Source organism: Tyto alba, unplaced genomic scaffold (genome assembly GCF_018691265.1).
Source record: "Tyto alba isolate M040663 unplaced genomic scaffold, T.alba_DEE_v4.0 Super-Scaffold_21, whole genome shotgun sequence".
Lineage (NCBI taxonomy): Eukaryota > Metazoa > Chordata > Aves > Strigiformes > Tytonidae > Tyto > Tyto alba.
In genome coordinates this window covers 18,035,200-18,056,714 of record NW_024881295.1, presented here as the reverse complement: position 1 = coordinate 18,056,714, position 21,515 = coordinate 18,035,200, and the positions used below count along the sequence as shown (strand labels likewise).

The 21,515-nt window shown below is 42.5% G+C and overlaps 1 protein-coding gene across 1 annotated transcript in view; it reads left to right on the top strand.

Moving 5' to 3' along the window:
• TMTC1 (transmembrane O-mannosyltransferase targeting cadherins 1) overlaps window positions 1-21,515 on the top strand; it is a 148,029-nt gene that overhangs the window by 52,879 nt on the left and 73,635 nt on the right. The window contains exons 6-8 of the mRNA XM_042795478.1: window positions 3,965-4,046; window positions 5,035-5,138; window positions 17,621-17,810. Coding sequence (XP_042651412.1) covers window positions 3,965-4,046; window positions 5,035-5,138; window positions 17,621-17,810 — 376 coding nt within the window. The remainder of the gene's footprint in view (window positions 1-3,964; window positions 4,047-5,034; window positions 5,139-17,620; window positions 17,811-21,515) is intronic.

Sequence of the window (21,515 nt, the reverse complement as noted above, 5' to 3'; positions counted from 1 at the left end):
TAAGCAAGTAGCCTCAGTAAGGTACTCTGGAAAACCATATTGTTCTTGTAAAGCTTTGATGCATTGAGCATAACCCATACGTTTGTGCCACTCCATTCCACAGGTCGATCCGATGGGTGGACATCTGGATTACCAAGTGTTGTGGTTTGAGCCTGGTCGGCAACCAACCCCCGCAGCTGGTCACCCCTCCTTCCCCCTCCCCACCTGGGAATGGGCGAGGGGATTAGAGGGGTGAAGGGAGACTCGCAGGCTGAGATAGGAACAGTTTAATAATGGCAATAAAATGAGAACAATAACGATGATGGGGGGAAAACAAAAAGAAATATATAAACAGGCAATGCACAGCGTAATTGCTCACCACCCGCTGACCAATATCCAGCCCGTTCCCGGCCAGCGACCCCGAGATACCAAGATCCCACAATTGCAATCCCAAAAGCGAGAGAGAGAGAGAGCTCCTTCCCCACCACCCCTCCTCTATACAGTGAGCATGACATTCCATGATATGGAATATTTCACTGGCCAGTTTGAGTCTGGTGCTCTGGCCGTGCTCCCTCCCTGTTTCTTCCGCACAGGCAGGACATGAGGAATCGGAGAGTCCTTGAAGTCTTGGTAGCGGCTGAAAACACCAGTGTGCTATCAGCATTTTTCCCATACCAAACCCAAAGCTAAATCCAAAACACAGCACTCATCTAGTCCCTGAAAAGGAATATTAACTCTATTTCAGCCCAAACCAAGACACCCAGCAATGAACCATGTTATCTTTCGTGGTTTCCAGATAGACTTAAGGACAGCAGCTTTCTCAAAATGGAAAAGCTTTGCTGCTTATTTGATGTATCATGGAAACAAACATTTCTTAACCGAAGCTGCAAAGTAGCAAAAGCATTTGGAGGAAGGATCAGAAAGTTCAGGGCTCTGAACTCTGTTGCTTCACCTGTTCCCAGTTACCCATTGCTTTCAGTCTGGTTCCTTCTTTCTTGCTGCCCATCTGCTCTCTAGCATGGAGTGGTGATTTGCAGTTGGTGTTGATGCAGGGGTTTGTTTTTTTCCTGGAAATGTTACTGCTCCACAATGTAAACTGTGAGTAGCCTGCCAGGATTTTCTGAGATGCTTTCAGAAGGCCTGCTCTGCTGTGGTCAGAGCTACCCTGCAATTCGGTGGAGCACTTCAAATTAACGTTGACTTGCAGATAAACTCATGCCTTGAAACTGTGATTGGTATCTTGCATGGTGTTATGCTTGCTGCAAGGAAGGTGCGAGATGTAGGCATTTTATTTACTTGTAGGCAGACAAAAAAAGTAAAAATCAAGACGTTTAAGGAGTGCGCATTCCTGCACTGTACTGCCAAGGATGAAAGAGCAAGTACTGCCTTCCATCTATATTTTCGGGCTTTAATTTTCTCCTGGGCCAGGCTTGAGATGGAAGAGAGAGATGGTAATAATGAGGGTTGCCCTATGCTCTCTGGTGGTCTCCAGACCTAGGTTAGTGTTTCCAAGGCCTTGAAGCACTGACGTCCTTTCCTGAGCCTCAGCAGCCTAAAATGAAGTTTACCCTTCTTGCCGAAGGGCTACCTTCACAAATAGCATGTTGTCCCTAGCAGCTGTTCCAGCTGGAGCATCTTTGATGCAAACTTGGTCTGTTAAAAGCCAGATTCCCCACTGAGCGTGGCAAAGCAGCGGAGTCTGCATGTCCCCACCTCCCCACAGGTGCTGCCCCCCCCAAACTCGTAGCTTGCCTGACCAGGGGTGGCTGTTCTGGAGGGTGGCAAACACGTGGCCCGGAGATGACTGCCGCCTCATGAGTTTTAAGTCACTGTTGCGAGGTGATGCAGTTTTTCAAGGATGAAGTTGGCAGACTTCTTGACACTGATAAAAGTGCTCTTCTGTCTCTAATTGAAGTCTTGGAGGAAAAAGCTGAACTGTTCTGGATGATCTTTTCTCAGAACAATTTCACCTAAAGCAAATATTTGTAATGGAAAATTTCTGCCCAAAGTGTTGTAGTTAGTTAAAAGTACAAACGAGTGAAAACAGGTTCTTGAAAAGAGTCAGGCAGCGTGATTAATAGAGGGCTCTCCTCCCTCCACCCATAAAAATATAAACAAAATACAACCTAACACTGCTGTTCCCACTGCAAATCATGAGGGGTCTGAGTTTCATAAAAGGTTCCAGTAGGGAACAAAAGACCGGGGTTTGATCCAAATGCTATTAAAGTCACTGAGAGTCTTTCCTTTTGGCTCCAGTGGGCTTTGGAGCAGGGCCATGGTGAACACTTGAAGGCCAACCTGACCTTTCATGGAGAGAGAAAGCTGAAGGCTTAGTTTCATCGCAGTTGTACTTGCTGGAGCCTGATTAAAATCAGTGGGAGCTCAAAAAACTTCACACTTTGCAGAGTTCAGCCCTTGAAGACTAGTCTGACATTTAAGTCAGATTTGGTGCTTAAATGTCAACATTTGTAAATAAGGAGACACCAAAGACTGAAAGTCATCTGGCTTGCTTTACAATGTATGGTTTGGTTCCTAAGTTTTAGGCATGACACTTAAAGTTGTCTGAAGAGCAGTTATTTTGCAGAGAGCACCCAGATGTACTTCTTTCTTCTTGTTAAATGCCGCCTCTGTTTCTTGCTGGCTTTGCCCCTGGTTCTTTTGTCTGCAGTGTAATCTTTTCTCCATCTTGCCATGGTGACCAGGCTTGCAAACTTCCTACTATAGAAAATTTGAACAAAAAGCCAGATATTAAAGACTCTTGGCAGCCTTACGAAGTGCTGCAATCTTGTTTTTTGAAGACTTGAAGGGTGGAAGCAATCAGATGATAGACTGCCTTGAGGAATTTGGAGACAAAATAAGATGCATTTTATATGCTAGATGTTCACGGGAGAAACATATGATGCATGCATGCTTGGAAAGGTAACTTGTGTACAGGTGTTGTGATTCATGCTGCAGTTTTTGTAAATCATTTAAATAGAGTATCCTGGTACTGATTGTATGTTACACAGAGGAACCTGCAAATATTTTCTTTCTGAATTTATTTTGTTTACTTGATATTTATAACTTCTTAAAAGCCTTTGTCATTTTTTTCAATAATTTTCTAGCTCCTGTGTGCTTAAAATATTCCTGTTGTCTATTCTGTATTTCCTTTTTGTTTTTCATCACTTTATTACAATGACAAAGCCTCTGTAAGGTTCAATAGAAATGGAATTATCATTGAATTAATGTCACAGGTACGGCACCATTTGTTATATTAAGAAAGCTCCTTAGAATTTGGCAAGTGCTTCTACTCTATATTAAAACAAATGTGTCGTTTTGGCTGCAGATACCATTTAATTTTACTCATTGAGAAACAGGAAGGCTTTTATGAACGCTCCTACAACAATAAGCCACCTGTGTGTTTGTCTCTATGCAGTTAATTATCATAAGACCTTGTCAGCAGACTTGTAATGAAACTTAAGCATGCAGAATACACTTCAAAAAAAAAAAAAAAAGCTTAAAATAAGTTCACTTCTACTAGACAGTTATTTCCATCTCTAGAGACTGAGCAGAGAGTTGGGAACAAGGAGTTTTTGCATTTTAATCATGGCCTAAAATTGAATTGCTCTGTTTGGATGACCTTTTAAAAATGTGTCTTGGTGTAGTCTTCTGGGAGACTGAAGACAACAATCTTAGTAACACACACCTGGGGGTTTTCTGAGGATTAAGGAGTTAATTGATGCTTTAAAAAAAAAAAAAAAAAATCAAAACCAAACCAAACCAGATTTTGATGGGGAAACTGCAATATATTGTAGTGTGTATTATTTGAAGTGGTCTCAGTATTTCATTTAAGTCATGTGGGAAGAGCTCTGAAGAGTAAGAGTGATGTCATTACTGCATGTTAGTTTAGGGTGGTTAGACAATGTACAGCTTTTTTTTTTCCAGTTTGAAAAAGGAGTTATATGTTGAAGTACTTTGAAACAATATTTGTTTTCATATATTTCAGCTACCTGACTGCAAATAACAACCAGAATTTCTTGTATACTGCAAGGCCTTTTTTGAAGAGAGCTGCATTGGTGATAAGCTATGTAAGTACGAATGGACTTGACCATGTGTTTCTTTGTATGTAACAAGAATGAACACTGAGTGGTGGTATCCCAAAAGACTTGGAAAGCTTCAATGGTAGTAAGTTAGTCTTGGAAAATAAGCTAGAAAACTTCAGCTGGGCAGAGAAAATAATATTGCTGTGTTTTCAGTTCAGATTCTCTTTTAATTTGTAGTGGTTATCCTTACAACTGTGTAATCGTCTGCAGGTATTTCCTGCCATAAATACAGGGGTCCTCTGGTGCTGGGCTGAGTTTTCAGTAGCATGCTGTTACTTTCAGTGCAGAGCTCAATAAGGGTCACAAGAAAAGCTTTGCCTGCAAATACCTGCTGCTTGGCGTGCTCCAAGCAGGACTTGGCACGTTGCAGGGGAGAAAACAAGCACCTCCACGGGGTTGTGCTGGATGTGCAACTCCCTGTGCTGCTCTAGGAGCCGGATCCCCTTGCTTGTCCCTTGACAAGTGGTTCCCAGAAAGGTGGAGCGCCAGCCCGCAGAAGTCCTTCCAGGAATTAGGATTACACAGCACGAGAAACACCGATGGAGCTTGCCCTTACGCCTATGCCAGCATGAGTGAACAATAATAGTTTTTAAGACATCAGCCATGTTTTTACCCTCTGTATTTAGGTAGAGGTCAATAGCAAAGCTCTGCAGTCTGAGCCGCAGCAGGGTGACGGATTTGTCCTTCAAAATGCGGCCTTCGTTGTGAGTAGCTGAGATATGCCAGTTGCTGTCAGTAACGCACACATGAAAAGGGGGGGAAGCACAACAAGGTAGCGTGCTGAATGTGGCGAGGGTTGGCACGTTGGTCACACTGCATAGGGTGGCAAAATTGAATTTTGCCTAAACCGCTGAGCTGACTAACTTCTAGGCGCGGAGTAGAGCATGGAGAGCTATCACGATAAAATATTTGCTGGAGGCCTTAGTTATTCTTAGTAGCGCATTGCTAACCAAGATGTTCTTCTTCTTCGAAGGTGATTCTCGTGTTGTATTTCCGCCTCTGGATAATGGGAGGATCCATGCCGATGTTTTCAGAGCAGGACAATCCAGCTTCATTCTCACCGTATTTACTGACGAGGTACAATGCAACTAATCAAATGAAAGTTTTCAAAAGTGTAGTCTTGGTGTTATTTTTTCCCTGCACTTAAATGGTTTACAGATGGCAAATGAGAAGACTTGTTTTGTTGTCTTAACTTAATTACTTCTCCTTATTGCTCTGTCTAGAATGGAAAGCAACCAGCATTATTTGAACCCCAAAGCACGCTTCAGACCTGTAGAGTTATATTACAGATGCTTTTTTACTGAAAAATGTCGGCTTATTTTTATGCAAAGCCCAAAGAATATAGTTAAAGTTCCTGAGCACAGGACTGGAAAGCCCAGTGACTGGAACTTAATCCTAAACCTTAAAACTGGCTGCTCCTCAGGTATGGGGTGCAAGCATTCAGAGTTTTGGCTTCACCTGAAGTTTGTATAAAAAGGGGGTGACTATGCCTGTTGGTGAAATATTGGTGGCTGATCAGTGAAGGTGGAAGGCAGAACCCCAGTGTCACATGGTAGTGCACAGCTCTGGCCAAGCATAGGATGGGCTGCCGTGGATTAATTAAAAGCAATGAATCTGAAATTTGTGTTAATAGATTTTTATTATTTTATCACTTTTTTTTTTTTTTAAGATACATAAATGCTTAAATGTGGTAATTTTTTTTTTTTTTCACTTGCCTGGGACCCAGTGTATGGTTAGGTGGGCTGATACCACATCTCTCTGACTGCTGGGCCAGACCAGCAAGGCAGTGGCAGCTGCAACTTAGCTCTTCCCTCCAGACCTGACCAGACCAGTGCTCCAAGAAGGTGGTAGGAAGTTGATTGCCTCTTAAGACAGGGCCATATGCATAACTGTTTGCTCTGGTTAGCTACTGAACTGGGGAAAGACACTTTGGAGGCTTCTGGAGGAATTTCCTGATGTCTCGAATGAAAATGAGAACGGTCCTCCTCTGTGTCACTTTCTGCCCTTGCCGGCTCCTCATTCCAACAGTAGAATTGCAGCTGAGACACAGGTTAAGATCAAGAAATCCTTATTCAACATCTGCTGTAGACTCGGACTGGATCTCATTTGGGAGACCTTTATGATAATGTGACAACAGCTCCTATTACCATCAAGGCTGAAAGCGCTTCCAGGAAGCACGATGTCTGATTTGGAAAGCTCTGATCTGTTCGCAGCATTTCTGGCAGAGTCATTACTACCAGACTCTGTGCGGCACAGCGTGAAGGATTTGCTGCTGTCCCTTTTTGATATGTTTATGCTGAGATGGGGGTCATCAAGTCATAAATGATCCTGGCCTGATTCCAGTTGCATATTCTGTGCTGCAAATGTCTTTCGTGTGTTTGTGTCTTTACATCTTATAACGACAGGGGAAGGCTTTTTAAACCCAAAAGCTAAGGCTTTCTTGGGGTATGAAACAGTGACTATTTTTACCACCAGCACTGTGGATTTTATTAACAGCCGTATGAAAAACAAGTGAGTGCTGCTGGCTGAGGTCCTCACTGGCCCCAGCAGCAGCCCTGGCTTCACCTGCAGTCCAGCAACACCTACCTGCTCCAAACAGAATTAAGGAAACCCTTGCCAGTAAAAAACAGTATTACTGTTCTGGAGGGATTCTAAAACCCTGTAGTTATCCCAGCTCACCCACTTCTGCTGAGCTTGATCTTAATCCTTACTTTAGCCAGTTTACCTAGAAGCTTCTATCTTCTGTCCAGAAAACTCATCTTTTTGGCAAGCCTGGATGCCAGCCATTACGTGTCTTTCTAATATGCAGAACTAAATTTAGCTGGTCGTTCCTTCCCTGCTGATCTAGCACCAGCCTCCCGTGGCTGATGCTCAGGCGTGGGTCCTGACGATGGAAGCTGTGAAGTTGCTGAATTCTGGTCAGGGTCCAGTCAGGAGATGGGACTGGAGACAAGCCTGCAACATTGGCCCAAAGTCCATCTAGGAGACAAACTACCTACAGCAGAGGTCCAAGGTCCATCCAGGAGACAGGGCTGAGCTGTCTAGAGCTCAGCTGAGGATCCTAGAGCAACGGACATCAGGTGTGTGTCCAGATGAGGCTCATCAGGGTGCTGACAGCCTGTACCTGCCATGGATCATCATGTTGCTGACCTTCTGTGAATAGTGCCTGTCCTTGCTCTCTGGGCACTGTATGATCTAGAAAGAAGCTGAGTCCTGAGCTTCTGTTGACCTTAACCATAGTCTCCTGGCATGAGCCTTCATCTTAGATGTGAGATACCTGCAGATATGTTTATAAATTTTTCTCTGTGATTTTTGTTTCTCTGAACTCAAACCTTAAGGTGACTACTGCCTTGAACTTGAAACCAAACAACCTGAAAGAGGCCAAAACCCATCTATCCTGATCCCATGTACCACCTAAGCCTGCAGGATCCACCTGCCAGCACGTTAGGCTTGATCAGCAACACCTCCTTTCCTGAACCCAGACCCTAACCCTTCACTTCAAAATAATCAGTGACCCACTGGCTGCCTCAGAGCTAGCTAATAGGCTCAGCTGTGCTGCTGGCAGTAATCTTCATGTTAGACCTGTGGGGTCCACCCACAAGCAAGAAATTGGAGATGAAAGCTGTCTTTTTTATTGCTGTATGTTAGCAGCCTTGCAGAGCTGTGGGAAGACTAATTGGTCAATGTAGATGATACCTTAGGGTAAGTTGCAGGACAGCAGGAGTGGCAAATTTTTGCCGAATGTGTGATTGGTCAGTCCTGCAAGGTAGAGAGGGATCCGGTGACTGTCTCTGAACTGTCAGCCCGTGATGCACCCACTGACCACAGCTCTTATCTTGGCAACAAACCTTTTCCTTCCTCACCTCCTCTTTCAGACTCAAACTATAACTCTCACTTGGGACTTTGTCTTACTGTGGTCAGAGCTGAAGCTGTTGCTTCAGAACTGACGTTGGGCCAGTGATGATGAGTGTGGGACTGGGATGTCAGATGGAGCCAGCAAGGTTGAGTGACATTGTCCTGGTTTGCAGGAAGATCTGTGTGGCCAGCGGGAAGGCTAGGCTGAGGTGCAGGACTGGCGTTCAGCTTAGGTGCAAGGAAGAGGGAGGTTGAAGAGATAAAATTATTTTTAAGGCCTGGTATTTCCACAGGGTGAAGATAAGTGGTGTTAGCTGGGTAAACTGCTTGAGGGTGGATTTGGAGGTGATACAACCTGCTGACCTCAGTGTTAGGGGTGACATTAAATTAGGATCTAGGACCTCAAGGCTGGAGGATATTCAACACCCAAGTAAGTGATGGTGTGTGTGGTTGCATTCCCAGCTGGTGGATATCCAGTGTGGTTATGGCCCAGCCTCAGAGAAGCTGCTAGGTAGTGTGTGTTCCTCAGCTGTGGATACATACAACAGCAACATATGAAGAGTTGGTGTGAGAAACTTTTAACGAGGTTTTGAAGGCAGTAATTAGGTCACAGCACTGAATTTAAAGCTAGGATGTTATCTGCAGTTTGGGTTGAGTTGGAAGGGAGTGGAAGAGCCAAGTTTCATGTCAAGACCAGAAGGGAGAAGGCCCATGAAACTAAAGGAAAGGCCAGTGTTGGATGGTGATCTTGAGGTGGTTGCTAACACCTTAACTAGGGCTGAAGCGAGGGTAAGCGCTCAGGCAGTGGGCAAGTTGTTTTGTAACTCTCTGAAGATCATGCAAGGCACAAATGGGAGTTTCTGTTTGCAAGCAGTCGTCTTTAGTTGCACTGAACTGGAAATGTGATTATTGTGCATGTCTTGCCAGGGTAAATGTTATGGTTTTCAACAGGGTTGAAAGTTATTGTAAGACTTGTCCAACTCTGTGGGGCTAGGAGGGAGGCTGATGACAACAAGTGGAATAAAAAAGAAAAACAGTAGTTTGGAAATGTGTGTCAGTCTTTATGAAATGCATAAAATTAGGTCTGGAGTCGGGGTCTTGACTGACATAAGATGAACCCAAATGAATATTGTTAACTCTCACAAGGTTTCTGTGTCAGCTGGTGAGCTGTACAGGCGCAGTTTGTCCTGAGGCTGGCAAGGATTATTGGAGTGTGGCTAAAATTAGGGGTAAACGTAAATTATGGGTTTGAGAAAGTGTTGAGTAATCAGGTCAGATTTTTGTCAGTCCTTATGATGCTTGCAGTGTAAATTAGATGACTGAAGGTATGGAAGAGGTCTGTGCATCCGTGATTGTGTGGAGAAGGGAAGCATATAGAAATTAAGGTTTATCAAATGAATCCAAGAGGAGACGGGATCAAAGGAAGCCAAGGAGGTGGATTGCAACAAGTAGTTGAGCTGGGGAGTTCCTTCTTGCAGGATGCTGTGGGTGTGCTGAAAGTTTATGCAGGCTCAAAGAGAGATTTGCCAAGTTAAAAAAAGAAATCCAAGCTACTAAATATGCAGAAACTACATCCAACTTGGGGACATCATGATAGCTAGAGACTGGAAAAAAATATGTTCTTATATGCTTTGCTTGGCATTAATTTTTGGTCACTGCTGGGAGGATCCTGATCTGGACAGACCTTTGGTGTGGCCCAGCTTGGCCTTAGTACATGACTATATGTAACCTATCTCCAGTCTCAGACAACACAAACATATAAATTAAAGTAGAGAAATAATTATTTAACCATTGGAAGACAAAATATGCTGAAACAGTGACAGGTTTTGGTCTTTAAAAAAAAAAAAAAATCATTTGTTCAGTATACTCACTAAATTGCTGTCCTTAAAATTACAACTGAATGGGAATGCAGATAAATGCTTTGGAAGTCAGAATATGAATGTTTCAGTTCCTGCAAGGTACTGGATTTTTCTAATATTCCCAGATACCTTAAAATTTACAGTGACATGAATGAAAGCCACATTTCCACGTGCTTTATTGTGTTGCTTGGCAAGGGTGATCTGAGAAGATGAAATCTGTCCATCATTCCCTTTCTCAGCAGAGGCAGAAATTAAGGTGTTGGGAATCCTGCTATTTGTAAGCCCTGCCATTAGAGGCTGTTCATACAGGTTGTTGTACGCTACAGAAAGGACATACCTCGTCCAGTGACCTACCTTAAACAACAGCAATTTCCAGTCATTGTGACTTGCCATCCCCAAATCTGCAATGGGTTAGCTGTTGCGATAGAAAACCTAATCCCAAGCCTCTGTTAAAACTTTCTTATTTGTATTAGATGAAAGGTAGGGAAGAATGCAATTAGAAAGGTTTTGAGAGCTACCCAGCTTTAGGTAAACAGGGTACTGAAATGCAGCTCCAGTGTTAGCAGGGCATTGAGCGGTGGGCTGTCATGCTTCACATGCTTTGCACAATGTTTCTTTCTTCTCTCCTTCTTGAGGGGAAAGAAATAGGTGGCCTCTGGATAAACAGATTGTATTACTAACACCATGGTAAGACAAGGGAAAAGTCCATTGTACAGCATGTCTCAAGGTGTGTGAAACAAATCCAATCCTACCAGTAATTTCAAACTAAGAAAGTATGTGTTCTTTGAACTATATCTTTTTGAGTTAAGTTATATTAATTTCTGCTGGCATTTGCCCTGTGACCTCCCTTGGCTGATCACTCTGGGCCTGAAGCAGGCTTATTTGTAGTGTTGCATTAAACAGTTAATGCATTTCTACTAAGACTGCCTTGAGATAACATTGTCATGTGGTTGCACTGCTCTCTCTGTAAGCTTGCTTTCTGTATTTCTTTGCTATTTCAATCAGGTAAATGAGAATTCAGTGCCGCAGAAAGATGAAGAAATGCCTATACATAAAAACTGGCACATACTCCTTTTCATAGAAATTTGTGACTCTTTTTCTGAGCAATGCATTTAATCATCCCAGTTGTAACTTCAAAGGGAACGAACTACCGAGAGGCACACAGCAGCCCTTTTCTGGAGAAGTGGGTCCCTGTGCCAGCCAGTTCTGCCAAGGCAATAGAAGTCAAGTGCAGCAACTACTCTGGTATGGGATTTTCACTGACCTGGGGTTGGGAACTGGCATTAAAATAGACCCCTGTGACGTGTCAGTTCTTAATTAGCCAGGCTTGAACATACTTCCTGAATGGAGTTCTGCCTATTTTGTCGGTGCTTTCTATCGTGTGCCCAAAGGTGCTTAACTTCAGCCCTCCATGTAATCCTTGCAGGCACCCAGCATTCAGGGCTCACATCTAGCCAAAAGGGAGAACAACAGGGTTGATCAGAATTTCTGTCATGCTCACCCAGGGGCCAGACAGTCCATACATGAAGGGTAAAATGTATTCTTTATTCCAAGGGGGCTGGGGGGGGGGGGGTGAGGGGAAGCCTATCTGGAAGATGGTGCTACAAAGGAAAATCTATCCTAGAGTAGCAGGTTCCCAAAGGAATCTGCTTTCCCAGAGCCGCGTGAAAGATTTCAGCATCTCTCCCAGTTAAGTATTCTTGTTTTAATGAACAAACCCAGGTAGGTAGTGCTGCTCTGGAAATCATGTTGATAGGCATTTTTAATGGGTCATGGTGCTTGCTGCAAGTGCTGATTACACAACAAGCCTTCCATGCCAAAAGCCTGCTGCATATGGAGCGGAGGGGGTGCAGCCAAAGCAGACGCCATTGACTCCTATAGGCAATGCATTTTGCTTTTTGAAATACTTCCATGCAGGAGGGCTAGACCGTGGCCAGTTTCTGAAGCAAAGCAGCGTGCCCAGGACATCCCTTTGGCTCCCACCAGCACAGGGTGGTAGGTAACGCTCTGGGGTGCAGTGGGCCTTTTCCAGAAACATTATCACAGCGGGTTTGTGAGGGCTGGTTTTTAATTTCCTTGGGATCAGCCACCAGTATCTCAGTGGCTGTCCAGAGGACCCTCCATTCCCAGCTGCCTCAGTGAGCATCTTCTGAAGCAGTTGCCCACCGGTGGCTGGGGTGCTTTGACTGCATGACTTCTGGAGCGTGCTGCTTTTGGTGGCAAACTGAGGATCACGTCTGATCATGAGGCACGCTCTCACCCACAGCACACAGGGGTTTGCGGAGGGAAAACAGTACAAGATCAATCCCAGGCTTTCCAGCATCGAGACTGACAGCAGGCTAGGGTTTCACTGGCTCTTTGAAATTCTTTACTCTTCAAGAATTTGATATTTTTCAGATTCTTAGCCACAGAGTTGAAACAACCGAGAGCAAGCCATTCACCAGATCAAAGCTCTTCAGGCTGTGAAGCTACAGAAGACAACATAGTCTGCCTTTCCCCCTCTGCCCCTGGTGCACACAAACCCACCTTCCAGAGGAGTTACCTTGCTATTCATCAAGCTGCAGCTGCCTGTTTATCTGTATCTTTGTCTTTCCTACTGCTGTCCTCTACTGACTGGCAGCTCTTTCCCCCTAGATGCAGAAGTTTTGATGAAAGAGAATACACAGACACCTTTTCCAGTTACCACTATTTTCTGTCTAGCTGATACTTGCATTTGGATGTTAAATCGGAATTAGTCTGTCTGTTATTATTTGTGTAGTCTTACCTCACCATCACCGAATGTGCTGGATAGAGCATGATTTTTTTTCTTCTAAGGCTATGAAAAGAAAATGTTTAGGCTGACAGTATATAGAGCAGGAAAATAAATTCATGTGGGAAGGTATGACTGGTCTGGCAGTTCCCCAGGGGAATCGCAAATATATACGATTTTAAGACAATATCATTAAATACCACCACCTGGCTCTAATTGCAGCCACATGTGTCCTAAGAGGACATTGTGAAGCAGCTCATCAAACACAGTTGGTTTTAGAGCTTTGTAGAGGATGAAGAGAGCCTTGAGCTGAAATCAGTTCAGCTGTTAATGCAAGTGAGAAGCTCTTTTCCCTGATAAAGGAGCTTTTCTCTCCCTTATAGTGAACCGAAACCTCTCTGAGTCTTTGGCAGTGTGCAGGTTTTCTTCTCAGAAGATCATTAACAAGTTCTGTGACTTCTAAAAGGGCAACAACTATCTTCCTGCTTCTGTTTCAGATACCCCCCTCTCTTCCTACACCCTCTTTTTTTTTTTTTTTTTTTTTTTTCCCAAATACCAGTTAAGTGCACTGTTGTCACCTGTCTTCTAGATAGGTCCATTCTGTTCCCCAACAGGGAGATTATTTTGCCTTGCTAAAATACCCAGTGCAGGATGATCTTCCACTTGCTGTTGGGTCTTTGCGGGTAAGGTTGGTTGTCAGGAATGAGATGGGTTGTCCCAGAACTGAGTAGGTGGTAGGCTGCACCACTACAGGCACCTAGAAAGAATAGGGTCACTGGCCCCTGCTTTTCCATGCAGTTTCAATGGGGCACGGTCTGAGTCTTGTGATCACTCATGTAGCACAGTTTTAGAAAGAAATCTATAATTTTGGTCTCTGGGAGCTGGAGAAGAAAGCTTAAAATGGTCCAAAATCAGAAAGCAAATAAAACTCCTCATAAATTTCTATAAATCTTGTATTTTTTTTTAGCTAGTCTCACAATCCTCACGTGCTCTGATTGCCTGGGTTTGACAGAACTGAGACTAGGGCTTTTCCAAGCTCACTAGTCTCTATTTCAGCAAAGGGTAACAGACAATCCCTCATGTATTTTTCTGTCATATTGTTTGTGGCTTTGAAATGAAAGTAGTACCCTTTACTTTCATTTTTGCAGCAGAAGCAATCAGTTCAGATAGTTGTTTTCTGCAACAGGTTCCAGATATGAGTCATCCTGTATTTGTCTCAAACAAAGCATACAACAGTACATTTAAACTAAAAAATTTAAAACTAAACTAACTGAATTGCCATGACAACACGTGCTACCTACAGGAGGAGCTGTGTTTTTCTGAACACGCCAGAGATGCTGAGAAGTGAAAAGAAACAATCGAATACCCTCTGAAACTTGGACTTCTGTGTTCAATTTGCAAATAAAAAAAAAAATAAAATGACTCTGCTGTAATGCAAATGCTGTTACCCAGCCTTGGAGAAAACTGATTGCCAGTTAAAAGGCAGATTCTTCCAGTCACCTCACCAGTAATATTCTGTCTTGCCTGGGTTTAACTGATAGAGCGGGAGTTGTTACAGGCAGGGATTCTTCTCCCTTGGAATTCCAGCAGATATGAGCAGCAATATAGAGAAGATCATTAATTTAAAATATAATTCACTTAGTCAACTAATTAAAAGAAAATACTTTTGTGCCCTTTGCAGGTAGACTGCTGAAATGTAATTAGCTCCTGAAATGATTCCATGAATCTTCAATTATTTGCAAAATTTGCAAATTATTTCCTTGAGGTGTTAGCTTGGGTGAGATGGTTCTTCCAAAGTTTCTCTTGCATTTAGCTTTCTCCCTGGTTAGCCTTGTGATACAAGAGCCACATGGATATAAAGGAACATTACATGCTTTCGAGAGCTGTAAGTAAAAAGCAGCACTGAATTGTCAGTAACTATTATGTTATTGTTACTTTTCTAGTAGCTGTTATTGTTCCTAGTACCTAGAATAGCAATAGTTTGTATAGTGCTTTATTTTATACAACCATCTATCACATTCAAGGAGAGGTTACCAACGCTAAGGGCAGGCATATCCAAACTTTTATCAGAGCTCGCTCAAGGCTCTCTTGCAGCTTACAAATGCCTCCTAAAATCAAGCACTGCCCTCCTGGATCTTGCTTCCATGCTTGCTGATGGCACATGCACGTTCAGTGAGCATGTTCAGGCTTGATGATGAGAGACGTGGCGAAGGGTTCTCCAGCAGGATGTCTGGAGAGGTGAACCAGCTGACCATACGTAGACGGTAATGACTGTCACAGGCTTTAAAATATGCTCTGCCAACAGCGGTAGGCTATTTAAGACACTAATTATTGCTGTAATGTAATGAAGTGATTGTCCCTCTCCTCCGGGACCTGCCTCTGGCAGCAAGTTGTGCACATGGCTCCCAAGGAAGATGGAAACCCCACAAGCACATGGAAAGAGGTACCTGTTTGAGTATCTCCCGATCAGTGTGTGTCCTGGAGTGTGTCTTTTCATCTTCAACAGCAGTTTGTCCTAACCTTCCAGCAGAAATGCATCAATACACACTAATCTGGCTACCCTGAATTCCTCTTAAACTGACTCAATTTGTTATGGCAGTAGACTCTGTTTATCTCTTCTGTGCTGTGTAACGATTTATCAGCTCCTGCCTTATCGGTGAAGATGCAGAAAAGCAGCTAGTCCACTTTAACTGCAATGCTGCAGTTTGCAAAGATCCCAAATGTTGTCTCATTCCTTCCTACCCAGTAGCCCAGTCTAAGTAAGTAGGAGAGGGCTTCTGGTGTGTGTTGTGGTTTGCATACAAACTTCCATGAATATTGTGATGCTTATTGAAAAATGTTAATATGCCAGGCATAAAAGGACACTGTCTTCAAAAACTGGGCTCTCCTATGGCATCAAATGCAAAGCTAACTCCAACGCTTCTGAAAATCCTGTCTAACATACACACTTGTAGCAATATTGTATGCCATGACATTATTCAGACTGATATAAACAGACACACTTTTTCTTTTAAAAGTAAAGCTAGAAATGGATCTCAGTTTGGCTTTTAAATAAGTAGCTGTAAATAAATGCTGCCAACCTTTCCTGAGCTGATGTTATATTGAGGCTGATGCAGAAGACTATTTTGTATTGTGGCCAAGAAGAGTTGAGGCTAGGCCACAAGTAACACCATGAGAGAGCGCTTCGGCGTGATTAAGCTCCACCAGATTTTGCATTGCTGTGTTTCTCTGTAATGCGGGCCAGAAAAGATTAGTTCGGTGACTAGAAAAGACATATTTGTTTCTTTAGAAATAGTGAACAATTGAAATTGTGAGAAGAGTTTGAGTAAAATTAGATTATGTTTTTGAGGGATGCTTTCTTAAATAGAAACTGGCTTCTTAACGCTGCCTCTGTTAAGAGAGAAGATGGATTTTCTCCCACTTTTCTCCTTGTTTACCATCTCAGGGTGGGAAAGGAGAGGAAAATGGGGGGGATGGAAGAGAAATATACCAAATGGCTGAAAACCTTAAAAATGTGGAAATACTCCTTTTTTCCATCAGAAATGGGAGCATAGAAAGATTTGCCGACGAATGAGAATGTGCCTTTTCCACTGTTTACAATGAAACATTATTCCAGCTCTGTAAGCCTCCCTGCTTTTGGGTTGCTGTGCTGCTAGAGACGTTTGCTTTTTGGATGAGAAGAGAAACTGATATCCTAACTGTTTGTGGTTATTTAAAAATGTTTTCAGAAAAATTTAGGCCTGTTTCATTGCTGTGTCTTGGCCCAACACCCGCCTGGGAACAAACATTACAACATTATAATGAATACAATATACTATTGTAAGTGCTGCTGTAAGGGGCTGCTTTTTGACCCCAAAGAGGCATGTCTGTAAGTGGCGAGTGAAACAGTCCTCTGTTTACATGGCTTGACATCTTTTGGGCATCCTTTGTTACCATTTTAATAAACCTGCTAAGGTACCATGGCAACTGGGTGTGATAACAACAGCCAAAGCAGGCTCAGATGAAAGAAATCCTATGTAGGATAGAATATAATTTCATTTCTTTTTGAGTACTTGCCATCTTTGGTGCTGTATACAATGTGGATTTTTCCATTTGCGAACCAAAGAAGGGTTTTGCCTGTCTGTCACAATTTTGCTTGGTTGATTTCATGATTGATGGAACAATCTCCAGCCTCTTGCATACAAAAGTACTTGAACTTCTGTAAATGTGGTTTGAGGGGGGATGCGCTTTTGGGGCAGTAGATGCCAAGCAGCAAAGGCTGGGGACAAGAGGGGATGTTGGTTTGGTTTTATTTTTTTTCTTGTTTTCTTTTTAATTTTTCCTTGTTATCTTTAGCCAAGTTGCATACATGCTGTTCTCGTTCAGTCTTCTGAAAGCCCTGCATACTTCCCAGAGGGCAGCATGTTCCCCTTTTCCATTCCCCATTAATTTCCTCTCTACTGAGAATACCAATTAATGAAGATTACAGCAGTTTGAAAGGCTCCCTACTTCTCCATCACTTCTGTGGCACATCTCATTCAAGCTGTCCCCATCCATAATAAGCTGTGATAGGATCAGCCAAGAATCACCCTGTGCCTCCTTTCTTCTCTATTTTCTCTCTGTGCCAGGATGCAAAGAGAAAAGACAGAGAGGTCTGGCTTTAGTTGCTCAATATTGCACACATAGGAGAAATTATAAGTTAAAAGAGCTAGAGGAGTATTGCAGGAGTGATGCAGTGAACTGTGTAACAGTTCAATAAATGTATGTACCTGCTTAGTCATTATTCCTGTATCATTGAAGCTGGTAGAAAGTCACTTCAAAAATCTAACATTCAAATGGAAGATAAAGATCTCTTAGTTTTCCAAAGGCTGGTGCATAGAAACCATATTGATCTTATGTTATTTCTTTAAATGACTTATTGAAGTGCCCCTCACCTATGTTAGCATCTCTTTATTGGCAGAGAGGTATGGTATTGTCTGTGTGTGCAGAGTTTTTTGTTATGATTTTTTTTTTAATTCCTCCCATATACTAGGTGGTAATCACCAAAGGAAAATGTTTCATGTGTTGGCTGTCATTCCATGCATTATGTTACCTGTTTTTTTTTTTTTTTTTTGCAGGTTTCTAACTTATTCCTACCTTCTGGCCTTCAATGCGTGGCTTCTGCTGGCTCCGATCACCCTGTGCTATGACTGGCAGGTCGGCAGCATCCCTTTGATCGAGTCCATCTGGGATATGAGAAACTTAGCCACAGTGTTCCTGGCGCTGGTGATGACGTTACTCAGCCTACACTGCATAGCTGCATTCAAGGTAACACCAAAAGACATGCAATACAGTGTTTTGTTCAAAAATCTTTTGTTTCCTAGTCTTCAGATGAAACGGTCAGTGAGTGCAAGTTTTCTTCTTGAATGCATTGGATTGAGGTGAAAAAAACATACTGCTATATAACTAATGCAGGAAAGCTTAAGAGATGAAAATGTCCCTCTAGTTGAATGTCTCAGTCTTTAATTGGTCTGATTTGAGGGCAGAACTTGGCCTGGAGTCCTGCATTCAATTACTGTTAATGATCCAAACCCCCACTGAAGTTGTTAAGCGTGTCTGCCTCTCCTGAAGTCATTAGGCTCTTTGTCACTTGCTTCAAACAGGAACGGGAACTGTCATCTGCAGAGCCATTTGGAAATAAAATCAATTATTGTATTCATACCTTTGCTATGCTTCTAAAACCTAAGTGTTGGATACATCTTGATAGGAAGATTTCCTATCAGCGGAGTAATGGAATGTGGGGAATCTGAAATAACCTGGAAATCATTATTTAGTGTAAATAATATAGTTGGTAAACCATGCTTCACAATTCAGTATTACAGGAAAGTGAGGTTGTACTAGACTTGTCAGAGATCAGATATGCACTTACGTGGAAGAGGGTCTTTTGTGGATCTTAGGGAGTTACAAACTATTCCTCCCTCAGTTGTCTTGTGGAACCTTCTTTAGGAAAGGCGTTGGTAGCCATTTTTTAAACAGTATAAATGTTTCTCTTCCTTAAACACGCATATCACTGAGAAGCATGGTAGGGGAGTGACAGGTGTTTAATACCTGCTAAGCTAAAACGTGCAGGTCACGTACACGCTTCAGTCTACCCTGGCAGTCTTCCCTGTGTTCCTGATCAGAGACAGAAAATGAACCAGACTGCAGAGTCATTTGGGAAATATGGGAAAATACCCACTTAGGTATTCTCTAGTTCTACCTGCAGGTTGTACATTCCTCCTGCTTTCATTACTCACTGCTAGAAATATTCCCTGTTCCCAGGGAAGTTAGTGATAAAATTCTTACTAGCTCCAGTACTGAACACTTCTGAAACATCTTATCCTGTGTTCTTTGAAGTTTCAGTTGCTTTTTGTTTCTTCTCCTGTTGTCAGAATTGGTACTACATGTAAGATTAATGTTGTTGGTTTGCTGGAAAAAAAAATCTTTCAGGATTATCCAAAAACACTTTCTGTTATTTTATTTTGGGTAAAACAATAATCCAGAAGGATTCCTTTGGGTAATTGAATTGTTTGTCTTCTGTCAAACTGCAAAACAAAATATTTCAAAACACTTTGTGCATTAAATGCCTAGATTTTATCATATTTTTATTCAGTCTGTTTTTTTTTTTTTTTCTTAAAGGCAAAACAATTTGGTCTGGATTTATGAATAACACTGTTTGATTTGAAACTGCAACTTCTAATTTTTTGTGAGAATAAGTTTACTGCTTTGCTCTTAACCATTGTTAATGTTGCATTAAGCAACATGAATTTCACTCTCCAGACATTTACTTACTGGATGCTTTGAAATTCATCTTGTAGATTCATTTGTGTTTATCCTTGGAAACCCCAAACACAGAAGAAATTTGATCTGAAGTGGTCTGCTTTTGTGTCTAATCCAAGTAAAACCAGAACCATCACCTATTCTTGACAAAGTGCTCTAACCAGTCCCTGCATGCAGCCTCCCAGCAAACCCACTGTGCAAGTGGAACAGTGCTTCCTGGGGGTCAATTTGGACTTGCTTCCCCCAGCCCTAGGTATAATTAGACAAAGTATTCTGCTTTTCAGGAAATTCTAAATTTCTGAGACTATATTCTATTTTATTTTTAACGACACTCCTAACAACCCAACTAGTGGTATAAAGATGAGTGTGTTGTGCTGAGTAGCATGAATTATTAAGGAAAGCAAACAGTAGGAAGAAGCATATTTCCTGGAAATAAATTATCCTCTTCAGCTTTGGATGCTCTCAGGAACGTATTATACAGTGAGGAACGGGAAATTCAGGACACATGAACTGCAGACACAGTTCATTATATTAGTCTCATAAGAAAGCTGCTTCCCAAATGCAACAGCAGTGGTCTTTCATATGATACTGCACTCCTCAAGACAGACCATCCTTCAGTCAAGCCCCAGACAGGCTATTTCTCAGTATTTTGCACCTTGTAGGCTGCATAAGATGCATTAGTTGATTTTTAGTGTTTTATAAAGTGCAAGATGTTCTGCTTTTGTTTTGAAGCAAACACACAAAACTGTTTTGGCAGCCATTTTTCTCTCCTTTTTTCATTGCAAAATCTAATCGCAAAGCAGTAGCTTGCAATTTTCTAAGGAATGGTTTTAGAGTGAACAGACATGCAGTTTGTGTGCCTTTCATTTGAGCGTGTAGGTGTGGAGGGGTATGAGAGGACAAAACCTCATATGCATTCTCATTGGCACTAACACTTCCCTTTTCTGTGGCATGGAGAATGGAAATGCTAGAAATGATTTTAGCACAAGTGAGGACATTTGTGCAGTGAACACTGAACTGATTTTCAGTGGCAAGAGACAATGTGTGTGCATCCACAAAACAAGATCACAGGAGACTCGCAGAATATATTACATGGACTGTAATTAGAGAATGCATGTATTGGATTTCTGCCTTTGTTGCCATTGAATTTTAAACAGGGCTAATTTGTTGCTGACGTGTTTGATTAGGGTAATAACCTTGTTGGCATGTATGTGTAGTGCTGATAAAGGACATCTAAGGCATGAAGTTTTCTTGTTCCATGTCATTTTGTGAATGTTATTATACCTCAGAAGGAGAAGAAACAGTGCTTTGTTTGGAACATGTCTCTTACTAGATGGGGTTTTTTATGCTGAAAACTGCAGAAACAGAGAAGGCAGCTCTCCAATTCGTTATTATTTGGAGAGAGAAACTTCCCTCCTCATCTTCCTTGTGCACATTTGCTGCTGTTCTCCTTCTTGCATAGTGAAAAAGTTGCTTGAAAAATGGCTTTCCTAATTCCTTGTATATAACTTCCATTCGCTGGGTTATTTCATGTGTATAGTGCTAAACAGTCTTACTTACTGGCCAAAAAGCTCCCCGTGAGCAGCTCCTCGAGAAGGACTTGTTGCTCTGCTCAGTGTTTAGATGCACAGCCGTGCTCGTCTCTTTCTGCAGCCATCCCTATCACACGTGGTGACTGATGTCTGCCTTCAGGAGGCCTGACGGGAGTAAAGAAGAGGCTTGCTCCTCGGCACATCTCCCACTGTGGGAGTAAAGGACCTTGCTGTCATCTTTGGCCAAGATTTTTTCACAGTGACTAATGTGGCAAAGTTGCGGTCCTTCGTTAAGCAGCTTTTTGAAACCTTTTGAGACTTGATTTTTCACCACGCAGATGCCCAGCGTGCTCTGCAAATTGGCCTCTCTTGAGCTGTTTTAGCCAAGGCACCAAGAGTCACTGGAAAATCTTGAAATTCTCAGATTCTGCTCAGCTCTTTGTGGTGAACTTCCTCACCCAGTCTGGTTGGGCTTCGACCAGCATGCTGGGGCTGTGCCAAAGGCTGGGGATGCTATTGAAAATGCTGCTTAATTAGCAGGGTGATTAAAATGCAGCTGGTCCTGTAGTTGTAGCTGTGAAGGTATGTACGTAGCACATGATGGATCAGATTCCACTTTCTATGTGGTACCTGATATGTGGGGAGGGCTGATGGTGGGAAAACTCATGTGTATGTGATAGGG